The sequence below is a fragment of the Pristis pectinata genome, chromosome 10, assembly GCF_009764475.1.
Source record: "Pristis pectinata isolate sPriPec2 chromosome 10, sPriPec2.1.pri, whole genome shotgun sequence".
Lineage (NCBI taxonomy): Eukaryota > Metazoa > Chordata > Chondrichthyes > Rhinopristiformes > Pristidae > Pristis > Pristis pectinata.
This window is the reverse complement of record NC_067414.1, coordinates 62,125,063-62,148,793: the sequence shown is the minus strand read 5'-3', so window position 1 is coordinate 62,148,793 and position 23,731 is coordinate 62,125,063. Positions and strand designations below refer to the sequence as shown.

Below are 23,731 nucleotides of genomic sequence, written 5' to 3'. Positions count from 1 at the left end.
ATGAATTACACGAGATGCATTGATGAGATAATGTTATAATTTCTGCATTCTGGTAGGTAATTCAGTCACACAAGATTACTTGATAAAATTTCTACATACATAAACTTTAATCTTAAAAATGGTTTAACATCTGAATAAGGTTATGTGATATTTAATGAAGTTTTATGAAACAGAAATTATCCAAATGTATTTTTTATTTAGAAAGGAATTTGAGTAGCATCCTCTCTTCCATTTCCCTGTTCAAGCAGAGATTTTAGTTAGTATCGATCTTGTTGGTAAATGGAATATGTTTATGGTTTTGTGGAATCTAATCACTAAAACATGATCACTTCTTCATTTATTTATTTTGGATATTTTATAATATTAAGAACTAATATTGAGGATGCAGCCATGCTGTCTTCATCTTATCTTGGGTCATGGGTTTTACTGTGACTAGGCATAAACTTTTCATATGCTTCTTCCAGCCACCATCGCCCATAGAACCATTAAGAGTGTCTTCTTCCTTGACTGAGGATAAATGTGTCCTGCAGAATTCTCATCATTGTCCTGGCAATCCACAGTTTATGACACCTTAAAATGACTCCCCAGAGCCTTGGGAAAAAATGATGGGTAATTAAAACTCCTCCATCTGTTGAAAGATACAGAGAAATGAATTGGTTAAATTGTAACGTAACTGAAAGAACAATGCATTTAAATTTTCAATGTATATTCAGATTTTGTATCCACTAATATCTTACTGAAATGCAGTTAATCGTACAGATTGCAGCCAACATTGCACTAATTAGATTATATCTCATCTGCCCCTATTATTTATGAGTATCAAGTTATGGTTCAACTTTCTTTTTCCAGGTATGTGAATAATTAAAATTTTCTATCAAAAAAGAATAAAAGGTTGCAGATAGGAATAAATTTGCCTTAAACTAAACTGGTTAATATCAATTATAACTGACCTGTTTACTGGCTTCTTCTTTGAAGGATGTAATCAAATCCAATGTATATAAACTGTCAAATGAGGAGGCAGAAGTGATTCCATGCTCTGATATGATTTTGTCTGAGAACAGTCTGTCCTCTCTTGCAGTTTTGCGACAAACAAAGAGCCTGTAGATTGCATGCCTGCAGATTGTATCTAATAAACTTGTTAGTCCTTTTAATCTGTAAAGTGACATCCATTTTAGAGATTTTCTCTTCCTCCCTGTTATGTGAGGCAATTTATGGGTTTCAAATAAATTTCATAATATAGTTTAAAAACCTAAAGTAGGAAAGTAGTTCATCAGAATGGCCATTTATATCTAAATGAATTGATTTCTGAGTGTTGTGCAGAATTTTATGTTTCCTTTGAAGTTTTCTTGCTTTTGTGGAGCATTTTGCTTTTAATAATATTCAAATAAATTATGTACTACTATGATATACCTTGCATCCATTGCTTGGAGGATACTGCTGGCATTAGCAAATACTTGTAAAAGTCAAAGGTGGAGCACTTTAGTTTGTTCATACAGTCAGATTTCAGTTTGCATCATTTTAGCTAACAAATAAACTTTATTGATTTCACAGATTTGAGCTGCAGGCTAGGATTTGTGGCATTTATTTCTTAATACTGTGAAATTCAACCAGAATCTGCTCTGAAAGATTCTTCTAAACTTTCAATCAGGACCACGACAATTTCATCAATTTTGTTAAATAAGTTTTGCAAATCAATCTTTATTTCTGCGAATGTTATGACTTCTTGTGTTAGGAATCTGTACAATTTTCATTACAGCCTAATACCAGCTGTAAGTAGCATGTTTGGATAAATTAATTGTACATATGTATATTTAATATAAAAATAAAGCTTACCACTATTACTCAAAAAATATTACAAAATGATGTTGAAGTACAATACACTAAAATCATTTACTGTTACAGAATGCTTGTGATTCACTGTAAGTATGGCAGGAGGTTGACCACCACTCTAACCTCAAAAATCATTAATTACCCATCCTCATACAAAAAGTTATAAATAGGGATATTTAATTCCATGGTTTTAAGAAATAAATAATCTTCAATGAAAATGACTTCTCTGCAATGGAAACAAACCATTGACAAATTATACTGCAAATCCTGTAATTCTGTTCCATAACAAGTTAAAATGCGAAAGCATAAATGTCAGATATTCTTTTCTTATGGTACTGGCTTACTCAATGTGCGGGAATTGCTAATGCACATTGCATTGGAGAATTCAAATGGATTGCCCTTTTTAAAAGCAATTTTATGAGATTAAAATGAACTTTCCTTAGATCAAAATGTCCATTTTCTGAACATTTGACCATGCATTTCCCAGCACACGTCCAGCTTGTATGCATCAACCATGTTTCAGAAGAGCAACTGAATTGTGAGCAGTAACAGTAACAAGTAACAAGGTTAAGTTGAATTAAGCTGCAACTGAAATGTTATCAGCTTTTTTGGCATCTTATTTTCAATTATCAAAGCAAAAATCGTTTGGATGCTCCCAGGGAAAAGACGTTTCATTTCTTAAGAAAGACATGAAAAAGATTGGCCATTTTTTACTGCAGCTGCAAAGAAAGACTGGGAACCAGATAGATTTTTGAAATTGTCCAGTGCTATGATGAGGTGAGCTGTGACAGCTTCCACGGGTTGGTACAACAGTTAATAAAATGGCATAAATTTAAACTGGTAACTTGAAAATGTCAAACAAAAAGCTGCAAAAAAGACCTTTTCACACATAAAAGGTTGGAATATAGATTTTTTTTTAAAAGAGAGCAAAAGATTTTGGCAAACTGAATTGTTAAAATTAATTGAACAAGAGTAATAGATTTGAGCAGGAGTACAGGGTTAGATTATTTGCTGTATGTCAAGCAAAATACCAGTACAGATTTGAAACCCCATTGGGCCTCTGTCTATTAGATTCTAGGAATCTAAAATTATGGGAAGCATTCCACCATTTTCTTAAAATGCGTTTCCAAAAGACAAAACTCCATGCCAGCAACATGCATTTTGAAAATTGTCTCCTAGTTATTGGCATTGCACAAAAGCCAGAAGAAAGATGATTTGTTCTTATTAAGGTAATAGAATTTATGTGAATATATACAATATAATTTCACATATATGTGACACTCAGTAGTTTAATACCGATTAAAAAATTGAGTACTTTCATGTCAAATTTTCATATTTTTCATTTTAAAATCAAAACTGCAGGAGGTAATAGACTAATATAGATTTTAAAGAATTACTGAGCAAAAACAAATGAAAAGTATGTTAAATCTATAACGGATTAAAATACCTGAGTATAGTAAAAATGACTGTCATTTTCCTGAATCACTCAAAATTATCACCCATTCTGAAAATCAATGCCATTTTAATTAGCACAAATCTTCCTGTAGCTGATTTCAAATAACTATGCCTGGTGTATATAGAATGATAGCAGCCTTAAAATAGCACTAGGTCAACTAAACTTAATTTGGCCTTCTGACTCCATTATCCTATATAGGGTTCTGAGATTAGTGGGTGTTCACTTTTGTACTTCAGACTATGCCTGAAATCTTGGGATATGGCCAGTGATTGCTCTCTGCTCTTTGTACCAGCCGGAAAGTAGTTCAAATATCCCCCAGGGCTTTGTTTTGAGGCAATGCCTCAAAATATTCTCCAGCTGCCAATTCATTTGAAGACCCTCCCATCTGCATTGTCATCGTCAACCTTTCTCCAATTGACAGCTGGTCCACCATTGCGGCAATCGTGTCCTAAATGAAGGGCAGAACATAGCTTCAATCCTCACTGGTAAGCAGTCATTTTCCTGCTCTATTATATTTGGCAAATTTCAGCACGTCTGCAACCTATGTCTCAAGAATGGGAAAGTGGTGTTGCCAGAAGGGATAGCTGTTTACACAGACCACTGATTTCAGTTTTCTTCTTTGGCAGTCCCTAGGGAATGAGGCTAACTTGTTGTCACTCTGCTTTCATATATTTTGAGATTAATCTGGACACTTCCAATTTTTAAAAAATTCATTCAAGGGAAATGGACTTTGCAGGCTGAACCACCATTTACTTGCCTATCCCTAAATGCTTTTGGAAAATTGGTGGTGATCTGCCTTCTTGAATCGCTGCAATCCTTGAGGGGTGGGTATATCCACAGTGCTGTTAGGGAGAGAGTTCCAGGATTTTGACCCAGCAACAGTGAAGGAAATGACAATATATTTCCAAGTCAGGATGGTGTGTGGCTTGGAGGGCAGTTTCCACTGACGGGGCAGAAGGTGCCAGATGAGGCAAGTGGGTGGATGGTTTGAGATAATCCACTCCTTTCACTGTTTACCCAGGGCCTCTGTGTGCTCCAGATGCACAGCCTCAAGGTTCTCAATATCATCCTGAATGCTCCTTCTTCATTCTTAGAAGTCATATGCAAGGGATTCCACGGCACAGGGTGAATCCACTTGGTAGTCTATTACTGTGACAGAATTCAGAATAGATGCCCTTTTGGAAGCAAATGATGTGGCGTGCCCGGTGGAGCTGACTAAGTATAATTAAGGTCTCAATAGGAGTTGGCATGGGAAAGAACAATGATGTTGGTTCACTAATCTTTCCAATGAACTTGGAGTATTGTGTACATATAGCATCGGTAGTATTTGTCCAGTGCCTTGAGGTAACTGCTGTAGGTAGCCCAGGACTCAACAAACAAACAGGAGAACAAAGATCATTGCTGTCAGATGGACTGGTGTTTTGTGCCGGGTATGAGGTCTTAATGCTCAAACACCCTTTTTCGCAATCGACCAAAAGTTCAGTTGATGTATTGAAGGCAATGGTGAACTTCATCATCAATCTCTGCCTTCACGGAGACATGATCCCTGTGACACGAGACGTTGTCCATGCTTGTCGGGATCTCATTGTGAAGTTTAATATCAGAGGCTGGTGTTGTGTAGCCCTGCAGGTTGGTAGATGATCCTTGTCTTGTGAATTTTGAATACAAAGGCCATCCTTTAGTCTGCTTCAATGAATGAGTCGATGATGGCTTACAGCTTGGTCTCTTGAGCCCACACAGACACAGGCATTGCCAGCTCAATGACAGAGCTTGGGCTGTCCTTGATTCTGGACTGTAGTTGCCATGGGCATAGCTTGAATAGTTCCCCACTTGTTCTGAACTTCTGAGGTGAGGTACAGCACTGTGGTGGGAAAGACTGAAAACAGTATTGAGCATGACACAGCCTTGCTGCAACTGACTTAGGTACCTATCAAAGCAACCATAAACCTATTGATATAATTGCCTGGAAATAAACCTCTATTAGCTGGACCAAACTGTTATCTCTGGAAGTGCATCATGCATTACGAAGGGCAGAGATGTTATAATGTAGAGAATGAAAAAGGATTAAGCATGTAGTTAGAAGATCAGAAGCAATGTCAAGTGCCCTGATTTTGATAATTGTTATGGAAGTATTAGCTGCGTAAAAACCACTTTGCTGGGGAGGCAGCAAGTGCAGGTACCATGACAGCAGAACATAGTTCCAAGGAGCTGAGATGGCTCCTCTTCCAAACAAATGGTTAATGTGGATGAAACAGGCACTGAGGGAAGAGAGGGCCCTCATGCATGTTCATCTTGAGGAATAAGAAAACAGGTAATATTTTTGCCTCTTTACACCACTTTATTGTTATAACCCATGGACCACACTTACTACCTGCCATGTGTATGGAAGCAGGTAATTTCCAGGGAAAGCAGCACCTGCTTTTAAGAAATTTGGAAGAGGTACAATATGATAATAGCCATGTACTATATAATGCCTCTCAGGATGATATAATCCACATAAACGACAAATGGTGTATAGAGCAAATGATGCCCCAAGTGTGTGCATGACTCCTGTGGCTTTTCAAATCAAGGAGATATTGTCAAGTTGGCATTTGAGGCTGGGTTTAATGAAGCAGATGCCATCTTCAAATACCAATGCTGAATGCTGCATTAGATGTGGTGGCATGATGGAAAATTCTGTGTTTTGCTATAATCTTTACGGAAGAAAGAAGGGTTGTCCAGATATCCACCAACACCGTCCTCAAGCCTCGCTCATAAGCCACCCAAAAGTAGTCACAGGAAGAACCTTGGTCTTCAGTATTGCAAATTCCATCAAACTGAGATTCATGAGCACTGCCATCATTCAAACCCCAGTGAGTGATATCTCTGCTTCTCACTTCCCTGCCAACAAGCAAAGCCACCACGAACTTAGAGCAGGATTAAACCATTCAGCCCCCTGAGCCTGGTCTGCCACTCAATAAGATTGTTGTTAGTCTGCTTGCTCCCTCAACTCCACATTCCTGCCTCTGTAAAGTAATGTCCGCAGACTCTTGACCATCATGTACAAGTGTTGATGAATTTCTAAACATTTTTAAGTATTTAGGTTTATTTGACTGAAATTCTTATGAGGTTTTACATTGACACTAATAGGGAACTGCTTTTTGATTTATGAATTTTAGCTTAAAAAGGGCTGTTAGTCACATGGTGCAATTCTTAAAGGGGTATGCACCCAGTAACACATAGGTGACAAAAATCATCATGTACATTGCAACAATGCTTTTCAATGTGCTTCTTATGCGCAATTCAAAGGCATACTACCATCACCTGATATTGTTGCTGGTGGTGCAGTAACAGTTTTCCAATGTCATTTGCTAATGTTAGTACCATCTAATGAAATTACCTCAGTTCAGAAATGAAAAAAAAAATCTTCAATGTAAAGATTGGCATTTCATACTTGGATCCAAAGGTGGAAGTTTCTTCCAAATTTTTAAAATGCAATTATATGATTGTGTGTGTTGCCCACATATCCCCTCACCAGTGCAAACCATGCTGCTACCATTCATTGTTTTTTTGTTCAGGGAGTGGCTGTTGGGCTACCTTCTGAGTTCCTGTTGGGCCATCTTCAACATTCTGAGTTGAAAAACTGTTACAAATATTTAATTGCTGAGCTGTGCCTGTAATTCATTGCCCCAAACAATACCAAAGACTTGAGGAAGAGATTTTGTAACTGTTGCCATTCCGTGCCTAAGAGATACTTCGCAGAATCACCTGTATGACACTTCTCCAGATCCTTGCACTCCATTGACACACATTCTGAGGCCCCTCCAACCAGCTGAAATCAACACCCCACCCCCAACCAATCCACCCAACAGGTTGCAGGACCACCATAGCAGCATGTAACAATAGTGTGATAAACTTATATAGCGAGTTTACATTATAAATGCAGACATAGACATTTATAAGGACAATATTAAAAAAGTAGAATATGTGACTTTAACACAGAAACTGAATTGCTTCGTCTCCCACTCTCACACTTTGCTTCACCTTAAGACTAAAATTTATTCTTTGTGTTTGGTTCTGACTCTGTGCAATAACGTATAAACATTTATCCTTTTTATTTACTTCCAGCAAAATTAATCAAAATAAAAATAAAGAGAGATGTAAAAAGGCAGCCGTTCTTGATTCCGTGTGTAACACTATTGAGAAAGTCAGAACCTTTACTTGTGTTTGTTGTCAAAGAAAACCAAGTGAACATGAAAACAGTCTGAAAACATGACTGTATTTTTAATAAAGTCTTTGAACAGACTTTTAACTTTGGATGTAAAACTATTGCAAATAAACGAGGCTAATAAAGATAAATATAGCTTTAATAAACCAATACCATATTTATTCATTTATAGCTATTCAATAAATTCAAATTCAAATAGTTTAAGTACAGATAACTATCCTTAAATTTATCCAAAGAAAAGATTACTCATACAGAATCAGATGTAGCCCTTCCAATGACCCCAATAACTAGTTTAGCAGACCAAAACTCAGTTTACTAATTGGTCTTTAAGGGATGTTTTTAAACAAGAAAAAGCTGATTGCTTCTCCCTGAATCCAAAACACAGCAAACAGGCCAGACCACCCATGCACTAAAAATATCAACTACAGTAAAATGTACCATATCTCAGAAAATCAATCTCTATTATAGTCATACAATCAATCCAAGGTTTTAAGGTGGTTTCAAAAGATAATACTGACAAAAAGAAGCTGTTTGCTTCACTCTGGGAACAGAATTACACAAAGCCTGGACCACCCATAGATGGAAGCAGTCAAATGCAGAGAAAAGGATCATTTCCCCTTATGTAATTTTCTAGTCACTGGCTATCTACCCTAATGCAGTTTTTTCCTTAAAAAAATTGTTCATAGAATGTAAATGTTGCTGGCTAGGTTGACATTTATTGCCCATCATTGGTTACTCCTGACTTGATAGCATGCTGTTCCGTGTTAAAGGGCAGTCAAGATTTAACAACATCACAATGGGTCTGGAGTCACAGATAAACCAGATCGGATAAGGATGGCAGTTTCCATTCCCTGAAGAATGAGGATAGGAAAGGTGAAAAGACTGGATAGGAATTTCTACTCTCATCACTTCCCCATTTTTGAATTGAACTGAAGTGCCCAATTGACAGCCTTTCCACATTTTTTAAGAATTACTCCACAGCCAAAGGTAAAATTTCACATGCCTGCTTGGGAATTATTACTACAGCTATTAACCACAATGAATGCAACTTCTATAATAATAACTTGCATTTACATATCAGCAGTAACATAATGCATCTCAAAGACACAAGATAAATACCAAAGAGCTGAAGAGGGCAGTGCAAGTGTTGGTTATTCAGCTTCTTATATCTACACTGCTGTTCAATAAGCTTTGGCTGATATTTTTTCCACCACTTTACTACACTAACCAATATCCCTAGATTACTTTAATATTCAAAAACCAACAAGACTGGGATATATTCAGCAACAGAACTTTGATAGTCCAGTTTGGCAGGAGAATTCTTAAGATTCATAATCCTCTAAGTGAAGAAGTTTCTTCACATCTCAGTCCAGAATGGCTGATCCTTTGTTTTAGGACTATAAAAGCCTCATTCTACATATTCCAGCCAGGGGAAACATCACACCCATGTCAAACCTGTCAAGCGTCATAATTTTTAATGCTTCAACGAGATCAGCTCTCACTCTTTCAAACTCAAGTGACTGTAGGCCCATAATGTCTGAAAATGCTTGGAGGTACCAGCAGATCAAGCAGCACCTGTGGAAAATAGGTCCAGTCTTTTTAATCTCTCCTCTAAAGGACAAATCACCCCCATCTTTGAATCAATCTGATGAACCTCTGTTGAATTCCCTCTATCGCAAGTATATCCTTCCTTCCTTCAGTAGAGAGACCAGACCTGGAAATGAGATTCATGAAGTGGCCTCATCAGCGCCCTAAGTAACTGCTGTACTATTTGCTGTGCCTCCATGTTAACTATCAAGGATTCATGTTAAGGACACCCAGGTTCCCCAACTTTTCACTCTCTCACCATTGAAAAAAATGCTATTTTTCTATTCTTTTCTACCAAAATTGACCAGTTCACATTTCTGCACATCATATTCCATCTGCCATGTCTTTGCCCATTCATCTCACCTGTCTATATCATCCTGAAGCCTCTCTGCTTGCTTGTCATAACTGACATTGTTAACTAGCTGTCTTTCAAGGATTTTAAAGGAGGGGAGGAATGTAGTGACAAAGCATTGAGGAAGGAATGCATTAAGGCTAAATGACTAAATCAAACCCACTGATGGTAGATGGAGGAAGGAATAAGGGGTCGTTGGGAATTGAAGGATGTAACATTATGTTAAAGGCAATATAAGGCTACAGATGTACCAAGTTACTCTTTATCTAATTGGATATTTGTGGATGAACTGAAAATTGAAAACCAGTAGAGCATGAAAGACTACTCAGAAGGGGACTGGAGTAATGAAGTTTGATTATAAGATATTATTGAGAGTTTTGTTGCCAAATAGATTGAGCTCAATGAAAAGGCAGGTGATGCTACAGAAATAGATGTGGCAGAATTTTATAATAGAGAGAAAATTGTGTTAAAAGCTTACTTCAGCCCTGAAGAGAATGCTGAAGCTGTGAGCAGTCTGAAACAGCCCAAGACAAATGCTGAGCAAATTAATGATAGTGTGTGCCTGGAACAAAGCTAATGGCTTCAATCTTCCTCATATTTAGCTGGATGTTAGTAGACTATGCTAAAGTGGAGAGATTGGGAAGTTAGTGTGCAACATCCCAGAAGACTTGGATAGAGGAGCACACATGGAAAGACTGCTGTGGTTGAAATCCTTGATGTATTGTTTGGCCTGTCTAATAGCCTGCCAGGGATGCTAATAAGCAGGGGAAAGATAACTTCCAACCTCTCACAGGACTTTCTGAAAAGTACATCTTTTCCAATCAGGTATTGGTGGGTAGCTCCCAAGGTGCAACAGTCAATGGAGTAGGGTTCTGCTTTTGTTGAACTGTGGTTATTTTCTTCTTGCCTCGGTGGAATCTTGGTCCACCCTGATAAAGCTATTCCCTTTTTGTTTTCATAAGGTCGGAACCATTGATACTACAAATCCCTCTTCGTAAGGAAATTACCAGGGAATGGATTGCCAGTCAATGGAACTTGTTTGCCTGTCAGGTTAGTTTTTTTGCAAGCTGGTTGCAATTCTGACTGTAGAAATTAGTCATGCCTTGCAAAAGCGATTCTTGGTGAAGTCTATCAAAAGCAATCGGCGAGCAGCCAAGGAGTTCTGAAGAGATAAGTGATTTTTTTTCTCTAACGGTTTCGGGGATAGCGGGGAGTAACTGCGCAGGTGCGTGATGTCAGTCGGAAGGGCGCGCGCAGTTTAAAAAGACGACTGCCATATCCAGCGGGCAGCGTCGGAGTGGGCAGCAGAGTGAGTGGGAGCAGAGTGTTTTGGGCTTTGGCTCAAGGGGCTTCAGTGTTAAAGGGCGAGGCGGGATAGTAGCTGGTAAGTAAAGGTAAGGTTTTACCTGTTATAAATTTTTAAGTTGGAAAAAAAGCTAGGTAGGGGAAAAAAGAATTAGTTCAGATGGAGTACATGGTGGTGTGCTGCAGCTGCTTGATGTGGGAGCTCATGGACCTTGCTGTGGTCCACGATGACTACGTCTGCAGTAAGTGCTTGAGGCTGGATGAACTTCGGCTCAAAATTGATGAGCTTGGAGTTGCAGCTTCAAACACTGCAGAGCATCAGGGAGGGAGGGAGAGAGTTATGTAGATGCTGTACATCAGGAGACAGTCACCCCCCTTAGAGCAGGTACTTCCGGGGTCCAGGAAATAGATAGAAGGGTGACTGTCAGGGGAGAGAAAAGGAAAAAGAAAACAAACAGGCAGACAGTGCAGATGACCCCAGAGGCTGTTCCCCTCAATAACAGGTTTTCCACTTTGGAGGCTGTTGAGGGGGATGACTTGCAGGGATCAAGCAGCAGTAGCCAGGTCTCTGGCACTGGGACCGGTCCTGCTGCTCAGAAGGGAAGGGAGGAGAAGAGGAAGGCAGTAGTGATAGGGGACTCGATAGTCAGGGAAACATATAGGAGGTTCTGTGGCAATGAGCATGAATCCCGGATGGTATGTTGCCTCCCAGGTGCCAGGGTCCGGGACGTCCCTGATCGGGTCCACAGGATTCTTGAGCGAGAAGGAGAACAGCCAGAAGTCGTGGTTCATGTTGGTACCAATGACATAGGTAGGAAGAGGGATGAGGTCCTGAAAAGTGAGTTTAGGGAGCTAGGCAGAAGGCTGAAGAACAGGACTTCAAGGGTAGCAATCTCGGGATTGCTGCCAGTGCCACGCGATAGTGAAGGTAGGAGTAGGAGAAGATGGCAGATAAATGCGTGATTGAGAATTTGGTGCAGGAGGGAAGGTTTTAGATTTTTGGATCATTGGGATATCTTCTGGGGAAGGTGGGACCTGTACAGAGAGGACGGGTTGCACCTGAACCTGAGGGGGGCCAATATCCTTGCAGCCAGGTTTGCTAGGGTGGTTTGGGAGGGTTTAAACTAGTTTGCGAGGGGGATGGGAACCAGAGGAGTAGGTCAGAGGAAGAAGGGGATGGGGAAAAGTCAGATCTAACAGGTAGAGAGGCTTTGAGGAAGGAGAAGCAGAGTACAGGGTATAAAAGTAGAAAGGTGGATGGGCTAAAGTGCATTTACTTAAATGCAAGAAGTATCAGGAATAGGGGAGATGAACTGAGAGCTTGGATAAGTACATGGGACTACGATATTGTAGCTCTTACAGAGACTTGGCTGACACCAGGGCAGGAATGGATATTGAATATTCCTGGTTTTCAGTGTTTTAAAAGGGATAGGGAGGGGGGGGGGAGAAGAGGAGGAGGGGTGGCGATACTGGTCAGGGACACTATTACAGCTGCAGAAAGGGTGGATAATGTAGAAGGATCCTCTCTAGAGTCAATATGGGTGGATGTTAGGAAGAAGAAAGGAGCAGTTACTCTACTGGGAGTATTCTATAGGCTCCCCCGGTAGCAGTAGGGATACTGAGGAGCAGATTGGGAGGCAGATATTGGAAAGATGCAAAAATAACAGGGTTATTATTGTGGGAGACTTCAACTTCCCAAATATTGATTGGCACCTGCTTAGTGCCAAAGGTTTAGACAGGGCAGAGTTTGTTAAGTGTGTCCAGGACGGATTCTTGTCACAGTATGTTGACAGGCCAACTAGAGGGAATGCCATATTAGATCTAGTTTTAGGTAATGAACTGGGTCAGGTGACAGATCTATCGGTGTGTGAGCATTTGGGGCACAGCGACCACTGCTCCATAACCTTGGACATGGACAGGGATAGGGCAAGAAGGACGGGAAGATATTGAATTGGGGAAAAGCAAATTATGAGGCTATAAGGTGAGAACTTGAGAGTGTAAATTGGGATGACATTTTTGAAGGGAAATGTTCTGTGGAGATGTGGTCGATGTTCAGGGATCTCTTGCAGGATGTTAGGCAGAGAAGGAATGGCAGGGTGAAGGAACCATGGGTGACAAGAGAAGTGGAACAACTAGTTAGGAAGAAGGCGGCAGCATACATAAAGTGTAAGCAGCAAGGATCAGATAGGGCTTGTGAGGAGTATAGAGTGGCAAGGAAGGAACTTAAGAAGGGGCTGAGAAGAGCAAGAAGGGGACATGAAAAGGCTTTGGCGAGTAGGGTTAAGGAGAATCCCAAGGCTTTTTCTCGTACATGAAGAGCAGAAGGATGGCTAGAGTAAAGGTAGATCCGATTAGAAACAAAGGTGGGAAGATGTGCCTGGAAGCTATGGAAGTGGGTGAGGTTCTCAAATGAATACTTCTCTTCAGTATTCACCAAGGAGAGGGGTCTTGATGATGCTGAGGACAGTGTTGGTAAGGGTAATGTTCTCGAGTATGTAGATATTAAGAGTGAGGATGTGTCGGAGCTGTTAGAAAATATTAGGACAGATAAGTCCCTGGGGCCTGACGGAATATTCCCCAGGCTGCTTCGTGAGGCAAGGGAGGAGATTGCTGAACCGTTGGCTAGGATCTTTGAGTCCTCATTGTCCACAAGGATGGTACCAGAGGATTGGAGGTGGCGAATGTTGTCCCCTTATTCAAAAAAGGTAGTAGGGATAGTCCAGGGAATTACAGACCAGTGAGCCTTATGTCTGTGGTGAGTAAGCTGTTATAAAGGATTCTAAGAGATAGGATCTATGAGCATTTAGAGAATCATGGACTGATTAGGGACAGCCAGCATGGCTTTGTGAAGGGAAGATCTTGCCTCACAAGCCTGATAGGGTTCTTTGAGGAGGTGACCAGGAAGATTGATGACGGTAGTGCAGTGGATGTGGTCTACATGGATTTTAGTAAGGCTTTTGACAAGGTTCCGCATGGTAGGCTTCTTCAGAAGGTCAGAGGCCAAGGGATCCAGGGAGGCTTGGCCGTGTGGATTCAGAATTGGCTTGTCTGTAGAAAGCAGAGGGTTGTGGTGGAGGGAGTGCATTCAGATTGGAGGGCTGTGTCTAGTGGTGTCCCACAGGGATCGGTTCTGGGACCTCTACTTTTTGTGATATTTATTAATGACTTAGATGAGGGGGTGGAAGGGTGGGTTAGCAAGTTTGCAGGTGACACAAAGATCAGTGGAGTTGTGGATAGTGTGGAGGGCTGTCAAAGCTTACAGAGGGATATTGATAAGATGCAGAGCTGGGCTGACAAGTGGCAGATGGAGTTCAATCCGGAGAAGTGTGAGGTGGTACACTTTGGAAGGACAAACTCCAAGGTGGAGTACAAGGTAAATGGCAGGATTCTGGGCAGTGTGGAGGAGCAGAGGGATCTGGGGGTTCATATCCACAGATCACTGAAAGTTGCCTCGCAGGTGGATAGGGTAGTTAAGAAAGCTTATGGGATGTTAGCTTTCATAAGTCGTGGGATCGAGTTTAAGAGCCACAAAGTAATGATGCAGCTTTACAAAACTCTGGTTAGACCACATTTAGACTACCGTGTCCAGTTCTGGTTGCCTCATTATAGGAAGGATGTGGAGGCGTTGGAGAGGGTGCAGAGGAGATTTGCCAGGATGCTGCCTGGATTAGAGAGTATGGATTATGCGGAGAGACTAAAGGAGCTAGGGTTTTACTCATTGGAGAGAAGGAGGATGAGGGGAGACATGATAGAGGTATGCAAAATATTAAGAGGAATAGATAGAGTGGACAGCCAGCACCTCTTTCCCAGGGCACCAATGCTCAATACAAGAGGGCATGGCTTTAAGGTAATGGGTGGGAAGTTGAAGGGAGACGTCAGAGGGAGGTTTTTCACCCAGAGAGTGGTTGGTGCATGGAATGTGTTGCCTGGGGTGGTGGTGGAGGCTGATACGTTGGTCAAGTTCAAGAGATTGTTAGATAAGCATATGGAGGAATTTAAGATAGAGGGATATGTGGGAGGAAGGGGTTAGGTAGGCTTAGGTGTGGTTTGAAGGTTGGCACAAGATGGTGGGCCAAAGGGCCTGTATTGTGCTGTATTGTTCTATGGTTTCTATGGTACAGCTGAAGTGTGCAATCCAATACACACTGTACATTACTTGGCCAAATAAAACCTTAGCCCAGGATCAGACATATGTGAAGATACCCTGTCATTGCTTGAGTTTGTACCTTCCAGCTTGTGCATGGAGCCATTTGAGTGGAATCCTCAAAAGAATCTCTGGGCTAACAGCACATTGAGAGGGTCCTCCCTTTGTTGACACCTGTTGTTATCTTCCTTTTCTCCCACCTCCTCTATGTGATCCTCCAATTAGGTGGAGTCTGACTCTCTAGATGGCAAGCTTATGGAGCAGGTAGCACATATCAACAAAATATCCAACGCTTTCTGCAGGGAGCCCCAAGTGATGCAGAACACCAGAACCTCAACTTGAAAATCCCAAAGGCACATCCATTAGCAAAAAAATAAACTGCTGGAGAAACTCAGCAGGTCAGGCAGCATCTGTGGAGGCAGAGTGATGGTTGATGTTTTGGATTGAGACCCTGAATCTATGTCTGGGAGTGTAGACGGGAGATAGCCAGTATAAAGAGGTGAGAGGGAGGGGTGAGGCAGGGGCTGGCAGGTGATAGATGGAACCAGGTGAGGAGGAGAGGGGGAATGATGGGCAGATGGTGGGGGAGGGGGAGGGATGGAGTTGGGAGACAGCGACTGGTGGGTGATAGGTAGAGAGCATAGGAAAAAAGGACACGGATCAAAGCTTGTGGAAATCATCCCAGTAGTTTTCCCTTTTATCATAAACATGCTTCAGATTTCCATAGAAGTTTTTCAAACTAGCTAGCCTATTTGCCATCAATTCCATTCTCTTTAACCTTCTTCAAATATCATACAGTTGGAACTTTACCAAATCACTAGTAAGTTGTACTCATTATCACCTCAACAAACTGCAACAGGTTTACAATATGGCTTATGATTAATGTTAGATCCACATCAACATTCCTTATGCTGTCCTGGCATCCTTTAGAATATGCTAAAGCAATTTTCCTCAAAACAAAAATAAAATGAATTGGTTTATAATGTCTTGTTTTGTTTAGCTTCTTTTCTATTGTTAAGTCAACAGAATCTACTGCCCAGTATGCAGTAAATGCTCTAAAAGTAAAGAGCTGTGTTCTATCTATTTTTTCTTTAATTTCTCTGAGAAATCTATGCCCAGTAATATGTTGGTGAGAACTTGTCTTCTGTGGTAGCTCGGAGGAGATGACTCTGGACAAAAATGAAGTCTTTTCACTAAAGCAACTTGTTATGGAGAATGATCTTTCCTTGAAGGCAAACCATGTAGAGAAGTTGAATAAATGATCTAACTATAATTAGTAACATTTGGCTAATCACTAACCCTCATAACCAATCACAAAAAAAATCTCTTTTCTCAATAACCCCTGTGATCACTATTTTCACACCACGTGTTCAATTCCCTCAGTAATTTATCCACAATGTTCTGGAAATGCATCAGTCTTCAAATTCTGCCACAAAATATGAGCACAAACAATAAGTCTTTCTGCCATTTTAGTGGAATGTTATTTAACACAGCCTCCACTAAAATAGTACAGAGGGACAGCTTCAGATGTATTAAGCATTTAGTTCTGAGTTATGAGTCAGTATAAATAAAAGGCTGTACATTGATGGCATGGTAGAGTATAAGAGATGTTCTCATATCAAGGTGTTCCCATCATCTTGTTATATTGATAACAAATTATTGCAGACCTAATTTTTGTCTGGTGATGTCAGTCATGTCACAAACTAGAAATATACTGTTATATTCCTTTGGAATCCAACTACAGGAAACACTGCACTAATAATATGCTTCAAAATAGAAATTATATTTCTTTGTTTAGATCATGAGCTCCATTTTAAGTTTATATTTCTAATGGGAGCCTAAGACTTTCATTTTTAGTCAGAAAATCAAGCACAGTTCTGAAATATACACCAAGTAAAGCACTCTGCTAACAATGATAAATTTAACCTTTAAAAAAAAGTTTTTGAATTCAGTGCTACCGAATACTGAACCTATGGCTATCAGCCAAATGCGATAGAAGCTAAAAGTTTCTGGTTTAACAGTAGACTGTACCTGTTGCATCTGCGATGTTGACTTGGGCTCAAAATCACAGGCTGATTCAGACAGCATATAATCCTTCGAAGATTTCTCACTCACTTCTTGATTCACAAAGGAATCTCCATCAAAAGCCACTCTTAGTTGCTGCTCAGAGAGCTGTGTATCTTTGTCAAGATGGCACAGTGTAGCTGCTGCAATTCCTGAAATCATAGAAACATACCATTACTTATCTTTAAACTTAACACAGCTCTGTGGTACAAATCCTGCCATGTGTGCATGCAAAAAAAAAAATTGCTTTTTATGACCTGAAGACCCTCCTAATCTTTACTCTGCATGTGGCTTGGATTCCCTCAGTGCTCATTTGTTGCTAGGGCTTGTTCCTCAGTTACAGACTATGTGGTAAAGCATATTCAAGAGGGGACACAAGCTTTGACTGGGTAATTAGAAGGATCCCAAAAGTGTTATACATTTAAAAAAGAGGGAGTTAGAAGGAACTTTCTGAACCTCACTCTGTCTCAGGTTCCTCAGTAAGTCTGTCTAAGATCGTAAGACAATTACATAAAGAAACATATTCAAGAGATGCATTCATTGATAAGCACTTGGCTTTCCTCGCCATTCACGTAGGGTGTAAAGTGGAGGCAAGTCTATCCCTTGTTGACTGGTGCTAAATTCTGTGCAAATTCTTTTGCTTCTATGCTTGGAATTGTGGAAAGATTAAATTGTAAGAACAACATTAAAATGGTATAAATGGAAATAAGACCAAAAGCAGTGAAAAAAAGAGATCCAACTTAAAGGGGATAACAGAAAAATTGTCATTAGAATGCAAAATCATCATGAATAAATAACTAAATTGGAAATCAAGAGGTGTGTTTGCTCTGAAATGATCACATAACTACAGACAGTCGAGGGATGGAAAGGTATGAAAGTGTTTATCAGTAAAGAGAACATGCTGCAGAAACTTATTGGCCATACAATTACATTAAATCCATGTCTCCAGACATTTGATGACCTCTACTGTCAAGCAAAACAAAGGAAACTATTGAATGGGAACACTGTTATGGCGGAGAATAAAAGACAGGAGCAAACATATGGATTTGGAGACAACATTGGTTGACCAGTAGGAAACAGAGAATACACATAAGGTGCACTAATCTGGTTGGCAAGGTATAACAAGTGATGTGCCACAGGGAGCAGTGCTGGACCCTCAACTTTTAACTATTTATATAATGATATGGTTGAGAAACCAAAGATGTGGTTACTAAGCTTGCTGATGACTCAGAGATGTGTAGGAAAATTAGTTGTTGCCAACTAATGTCCTCTTCACAAAGGGATATAGATAAGACATAAGTAGATAAAGGTCTAGCAAATGGTGGATAGTGTGGGAAGATGTGAAATTGTCCATTTTCACAATAAAAATAGAAGCATTTTGTCTACATAGTGAAAGATTGCAGAGATCTGAGACGCTGAGGGATATTGGTGCCTCAATGCATGATTTACAAAAGGTTGGTAAGGAGATGCAGTAGTTGAAGTAAAACTCCAACTATCCTCTATCTGAAAATCTCATGGTTCAGCATCTGGCTCACCAGGTGATGTTTGCCGTGCTCCCATTAAACTCATCAGAGCCCCGATTCCTGGAGTACAGGAAGGAGATAGAGAACCTAGTGACATGATGTCATGACAACAACGTTTCCCTCAATGTCAGCAAAACAAATGAGCTGGTCATTGATTTCAGGAAGGGAGGCAGTGCACACGCTCCTGTTTACATCAATGATGCTGAGGTTGGGAGGGTTCAGAGCTTCAAGCATCACCCATAGCCTGTCCTGGTCCAACTACGTAGAAGCCATGGCCAAGAAATCTCACCATCACCTCTACTTCCTCAGGAGGCTAAAGAAATTTGGCATGTCCCTTTTGACTTGCACCAGGTTTTATCAATGCACCATAGAAAGCATCCTATCCAGATGCACCACGACTTGGTATGGCAACTGCTCTGCTGGTGACCGCAAGAAACTGGAAAGAGTTGTGGAGCATCTTAGCACATCACAAAAAACAGCATCTCCTCCATGGGCTCTGTCTACACTTCTCGCTGCCTTGGTAAAGCGGCCAACAAAATCAAAGACTCCACCTACCATGGACATTGTCTCTTCTCCCCCCACTACCAGGCAGAAGTTACAAGATCCTGAATCTTTTTTAATGATCTGAAGTTTGAATGTCAGATACTTTCCATCTCCTCTGTGCACTGAGCCGAGGTTGTAAGGCTCAAGGACAGCTATTCCGCTGTTATAAGACCATTGAACGGTCCCCTAGTATGGTAAAATGGTCTCTTGACCTCACAATCTACCTCGTTATGGCCTTGCACTTTATTGTCTGCCTGCACTGCACTTTCTCTAGGTACAGTGAAGTGTTACACTTTACTCAGCATTCTGATATTGTTTTACCTTGTACTACCTCAATGCACTGTTGTAATGAAATGATCTATATGGAAGGTATGTAAGACAAGTTTTTCACTGTAACTCAGTATATGTGACAATCATAAACCAATTTACCCTTCTTAAACTTCACTGGAAAATCTATTATATTACTGTACAACATCAAAAAGAATGAATTAAAAATATGTAGTTTACTTGCAGGAATAACATCTGGAAAACCTGCCAATCCAGTCACCACCAAAGGCCCAAGAATGTCAGGTGAGTTTGAGTTGTATAGTAATTTGGAAATCTAACAAATATTACTGTTTATTGCTAGGAGCTTGAATAAAAAAAAGTAGGCAGGTTATTCTCCAGTTACATTGGGCATTAGTGATATATTTGGAGTCCTGTGTATAGTGTTGGTTTCCTTATTTAAGGATGTTAATTTGATTTAAGTATATCAAAGGAGGTTTGCTAGATTGAAACTTTAAACCCATAGTTTGTCTTATGAGGAAAGGTTGGACAAGCTAGGTTTATATCCACTGGAGCTGAGAAGAGTGAAAGCCGATTTATTTGAAACCTGGGACAGATGTGAAGAAGATCTTTCCACTTGTGGGAGAATGTAGAACTAGGGGTCACTGTTTAAAAATAAGGAGTCATCTATTTAAGACAGACGATGTATATTTTTATCTCTCAAAGGGTTGTGCGTCTTTGGAACTCTCCATCTCAAAGGGCAATGTAAGCATAGTCCTTGAAAAATTTTAAGGCAGAGGTAGATAGCTTTTTGATGAGAAAGGGGGTGAAAAGGGGGGGGGGGGAGCAGATAGAAATGTGGAATTGAGCTTATAATTAGATTGGCCATGATCTTTTTGATTGACAGTGCAGGGTTGAAGTGCTGAGTGACCTATTCTTACTTGTATGTTTATGTGTAACACCATCACCTGCAAGTTCCCCTCCAAATTACACACCATCTTTATATGGAAATATTTTGCTGGATCTAAATCCTGGAATTTCCTACACCAGTATGAGAGTACCTTTACCAAAATGGCTACAGCAGTTCAAGAAGGAGATTAGTCATAAAATTCTCAGGGTAATTAAGATGGGTAATAACTGCTGGCCTTGGCAGCAATAACCACAATGAGTAAAATAAAAGAGATTTTAAATTGATTAAAATAATAATCATATATTATAGTCATGTGCTCTGACCCAGATCCAGTTACGATTGATTAGATACTAAAAGAGACATTTATATTCTGGAGGCACTGCAAAGTAGAACCATGAGGCAGATAAACCAGGGCCTTTCAAGCTAAAGAAGCTTGTTATGTATATTAAAGCTAGAATATGATTTTCAAATAAATTATGGGAATTAAACAAGGGAAAACAAGATAAAACAAGTCATAAGTCAAAAAATATTACAGATGCTGGAAATCTAAAATGAAAACAGAAAATGCTGGAAATACTCAGGAGGTTGGGCCACATCTGTAGGAGGAGAAACAGTATTAACGTTTCAGGTCGAAGACCCTTTAACATTTAGTAATTTAAAGATTGATTCAGCAAATTCTTCACACAGAATGATGAACATAAACTGACTTCCAGCCAAGGCAGCGGAGACATAATCAAGAACTATTTAAGAAATATATAGAATTCACAACAGCAGGCATTAGGATTTTCTTGGATGTGCAAATTAAGATCTTATTGAATAGCAGAGCAGGCATGAGGAGCCAAATGGCCTAGGTCTGCTTTAGCTTCTCAAGTTAATTATCTTCTGATTTCATGAACAATCTATTGTGCGTGCTATATTATGCAGGCTATAGCATGAATATTCTGTACAGAATTTTGATTGCTAAGGAGTAATAGTGATTGCTGTTTTTTTTTAAATGCTGTTAAATGACTCTAGTGAAACGCTTATTGCATTTCTGCTGTGGACTGCATTTCTTTTCTCTTACCTTCACTTAGAGCCTTTGCTACTTTAACGGGATCTGATGAGAGGTACAAGTTGGTGTGATATGCTTTTAGATAATTAATGGGACTTGTTCCACCTGTCAAACAAAATCTTTCAATTGACAAACCTATAAAAAGATAAAAATAACAGTTTATATCTGTAACTTAATATTAAATTGTTTAATTAAGACATATTAAGATAAATACAGTAAAGCAATATTATGTTCTCCTATAAATCTTTCATGTAAATAAAATTTCTCCAATTATTGATATATTCATACGATAAAGTACACAATGAAACTGCAACATCGGAGTTAGCCATAATTAATTCTTATAGTTGATGTCAATTATTTCTTCGTCCTTTATACTAATTGTTGAAATGTATCCATGAGTGGGAGAGTCTCAACCAAGAGGACATTGTTATAAGATAAGGGAGTGGTCATCCAAAACAGATCCACAGGAATTTTCTTCTGGAGACTGGCGAATATCTGGAATTCTCTACCCCAGAGGGTTGTGAAAACTGGATCATTGGAGATATTTAAAGGGGGGGGGGGGGGGAGATAATTTTTTTTTAAAGATTGGGGAATTCAGGACTATGGACCAAGGCCTGGGTCAAATCAACATGATCATATTGAAATGCGGAGCAGGTTTGAGGGGTCAGGTGACCTACTCCAGCTCTAATTTTCGTGCGTCCTTGTGTTCTGTGCTGCTGTAATCATTTTTCAAAAGTATACTCCTTAATCCGAGTCCAAATCATTTACATACATCAACACACAGAAGACCCATTCATCTCTTGGCACAAAACAACACCCACTCATATTAACAGTAGTTTCTAGTCTGTTAATTCATTTTCAATCTATGCTGTTGCATTTTCTTTCTCCCCACCTACCACAACCTACAAATCTGCATTTATCTTGTGACAAATCTTATCAAGCTCTTTCCAATAATCTAAATGGACTATGCCTACAGCATTTATCAATCTTTTGTTAAAACATCACTACTAAATATGTCAAACATAGGCTTGAATTTATCAAGTTCACATTAGTTTTCCTTGTTGAATGCACGCAAATTTGAAATTTTCATTCCTTATAAACTTTAAGAGAACATGCACAACTATTATCAGAACACACAGTCACATTTTATGTTTACTTTTGCACTACAAACTTTTCTAAATGGTAATGTGACAAGTTCAAATAAACTGAACGAAAGTTAACAACTTTGTGCATGGCTGTGTGAATAATGAGCTATTTTTCTTACTGTTTCATGTGGTGTTTTGTTTCCTTAGTTGAGAGAGCTGCAATTGAGCTAATGGACCAAATGGTATCCAGAAAATTCACTGTTTTTACTATGAAGCCAATTACATCAGTTCCAGAGTCATCCATTGCTGGAATCAATTTGTGCAAATAGCTTTCAAAAGCACTTATGATCATATGGGCAAAGCTGAGCAATGCAGAAAGCAGTTGCTGACTCCAGTCCTTACTATGTGTTGCCAGGCTGCCCATGATGAGGATTTATTAAAAGGAATGGACACCATGGAGATCTGGTAGCTTCCACCTCTCTGGAAGACAATCAAAAAGCTTCTTGGATTTTCTTATACTTTGACAACATCACAGATATATCTCACAGGTACTGCTGAATGGAATTATGGCTTGTTTGTTTCATAATGCTACAGTTCCTCTGAATGAAATACAAGTATATTCCACAAAATGGCTTTGCATCATATATTGTATGTGCAAGTACAAACAGTGTGTGAGAACATTTTTACATGAAATGTTCAGAACTGATCTTATTTTTTTAAATCATTTTTGTGGTAGCATAGTGATAATGTTACTGGACAAGTATTTGAAAGATGTGGAGGTAGAAGGTCAAAGCCCAGCAACTTGGGCATTCAAAATTATTTAATAAAGTAAATTAAATAAAGTAGAGGGTGGTGGTAGATGGAGCATATTCTGCCTGGACATTGGTGACCAGTGGTGTTCCGCAGGGATCCGTTCTGGGATCCCTGCTCTTTGTGATTTTTATAAATGACTTGGATGAGGATGTGGAAGAGTGGGTTAGTAAGTTTGCTGATGATACAAAGGTTGGTGGTGCTGTGGATAGTGTAGAAGGTTGCTGTAAATTACAGCAGGATATTGATAGAATGCAGAGCTGGGCTGAGAAGAGGCAGTTGGAGTTCAACCTGGAAAGGTGTGAAGTGATACACTTTGGGAGATCGAATTTGAAGGCAGAATACAGGGTTAATGGCAAGACTCCTAGCAGCGTGGAGGAACAGGGGGATCTTGGAGTCCACATCCATAGATCCCTCAAGGTTGCCACGCAGGTCAATAGGGTTGTTAAGAAGGCATATGGTGTGTTAGCCTTCATTAGTCAGGGTACTGAGTTCAAGAGTTGAGAGGTAATGTTGCAGCGCTATAGAACTCTGGTTAGACCACGCTTGGAGTATTCTGTTCAGTTCTGGTTGCCTCATTATAGGAAGGATGTGGAAGCT

General features: G+C 39.8%; 1 protein-coding gene across 1 annotated transcript in view; it reads right to left on the bottom strand.

Annotated features, from left to right (window-relative positions):
* The window catches only part of LOC127575487 (cytosolic 5'-nucleotidase 1A-like), a 49,376-nt gene that overhangs the window by 12,857 nt on the left and 12,788 nt on the right, over positions 1-23,731 (bottom strand). Inside the window, exons 4-6 of the mRNA XM_052025422.1 lie at positions 21,249-21,371; positions 16,935-17,097; positions 4,826-4,832 (exon numbers count right to left, since the gene is read on the bottom strand). Of these exons, the coding sequence (XP_051881382.1) occupies positions 4,826-4,832; positions 16,935-17,097; positions 21,249-21,371 (293 nt within the window). The remainder of the gene's footprint in view (positions 1-4,825; positions 4,833-16,934; positions 17,098-21,248; positions 21,372-23,731) is intronic.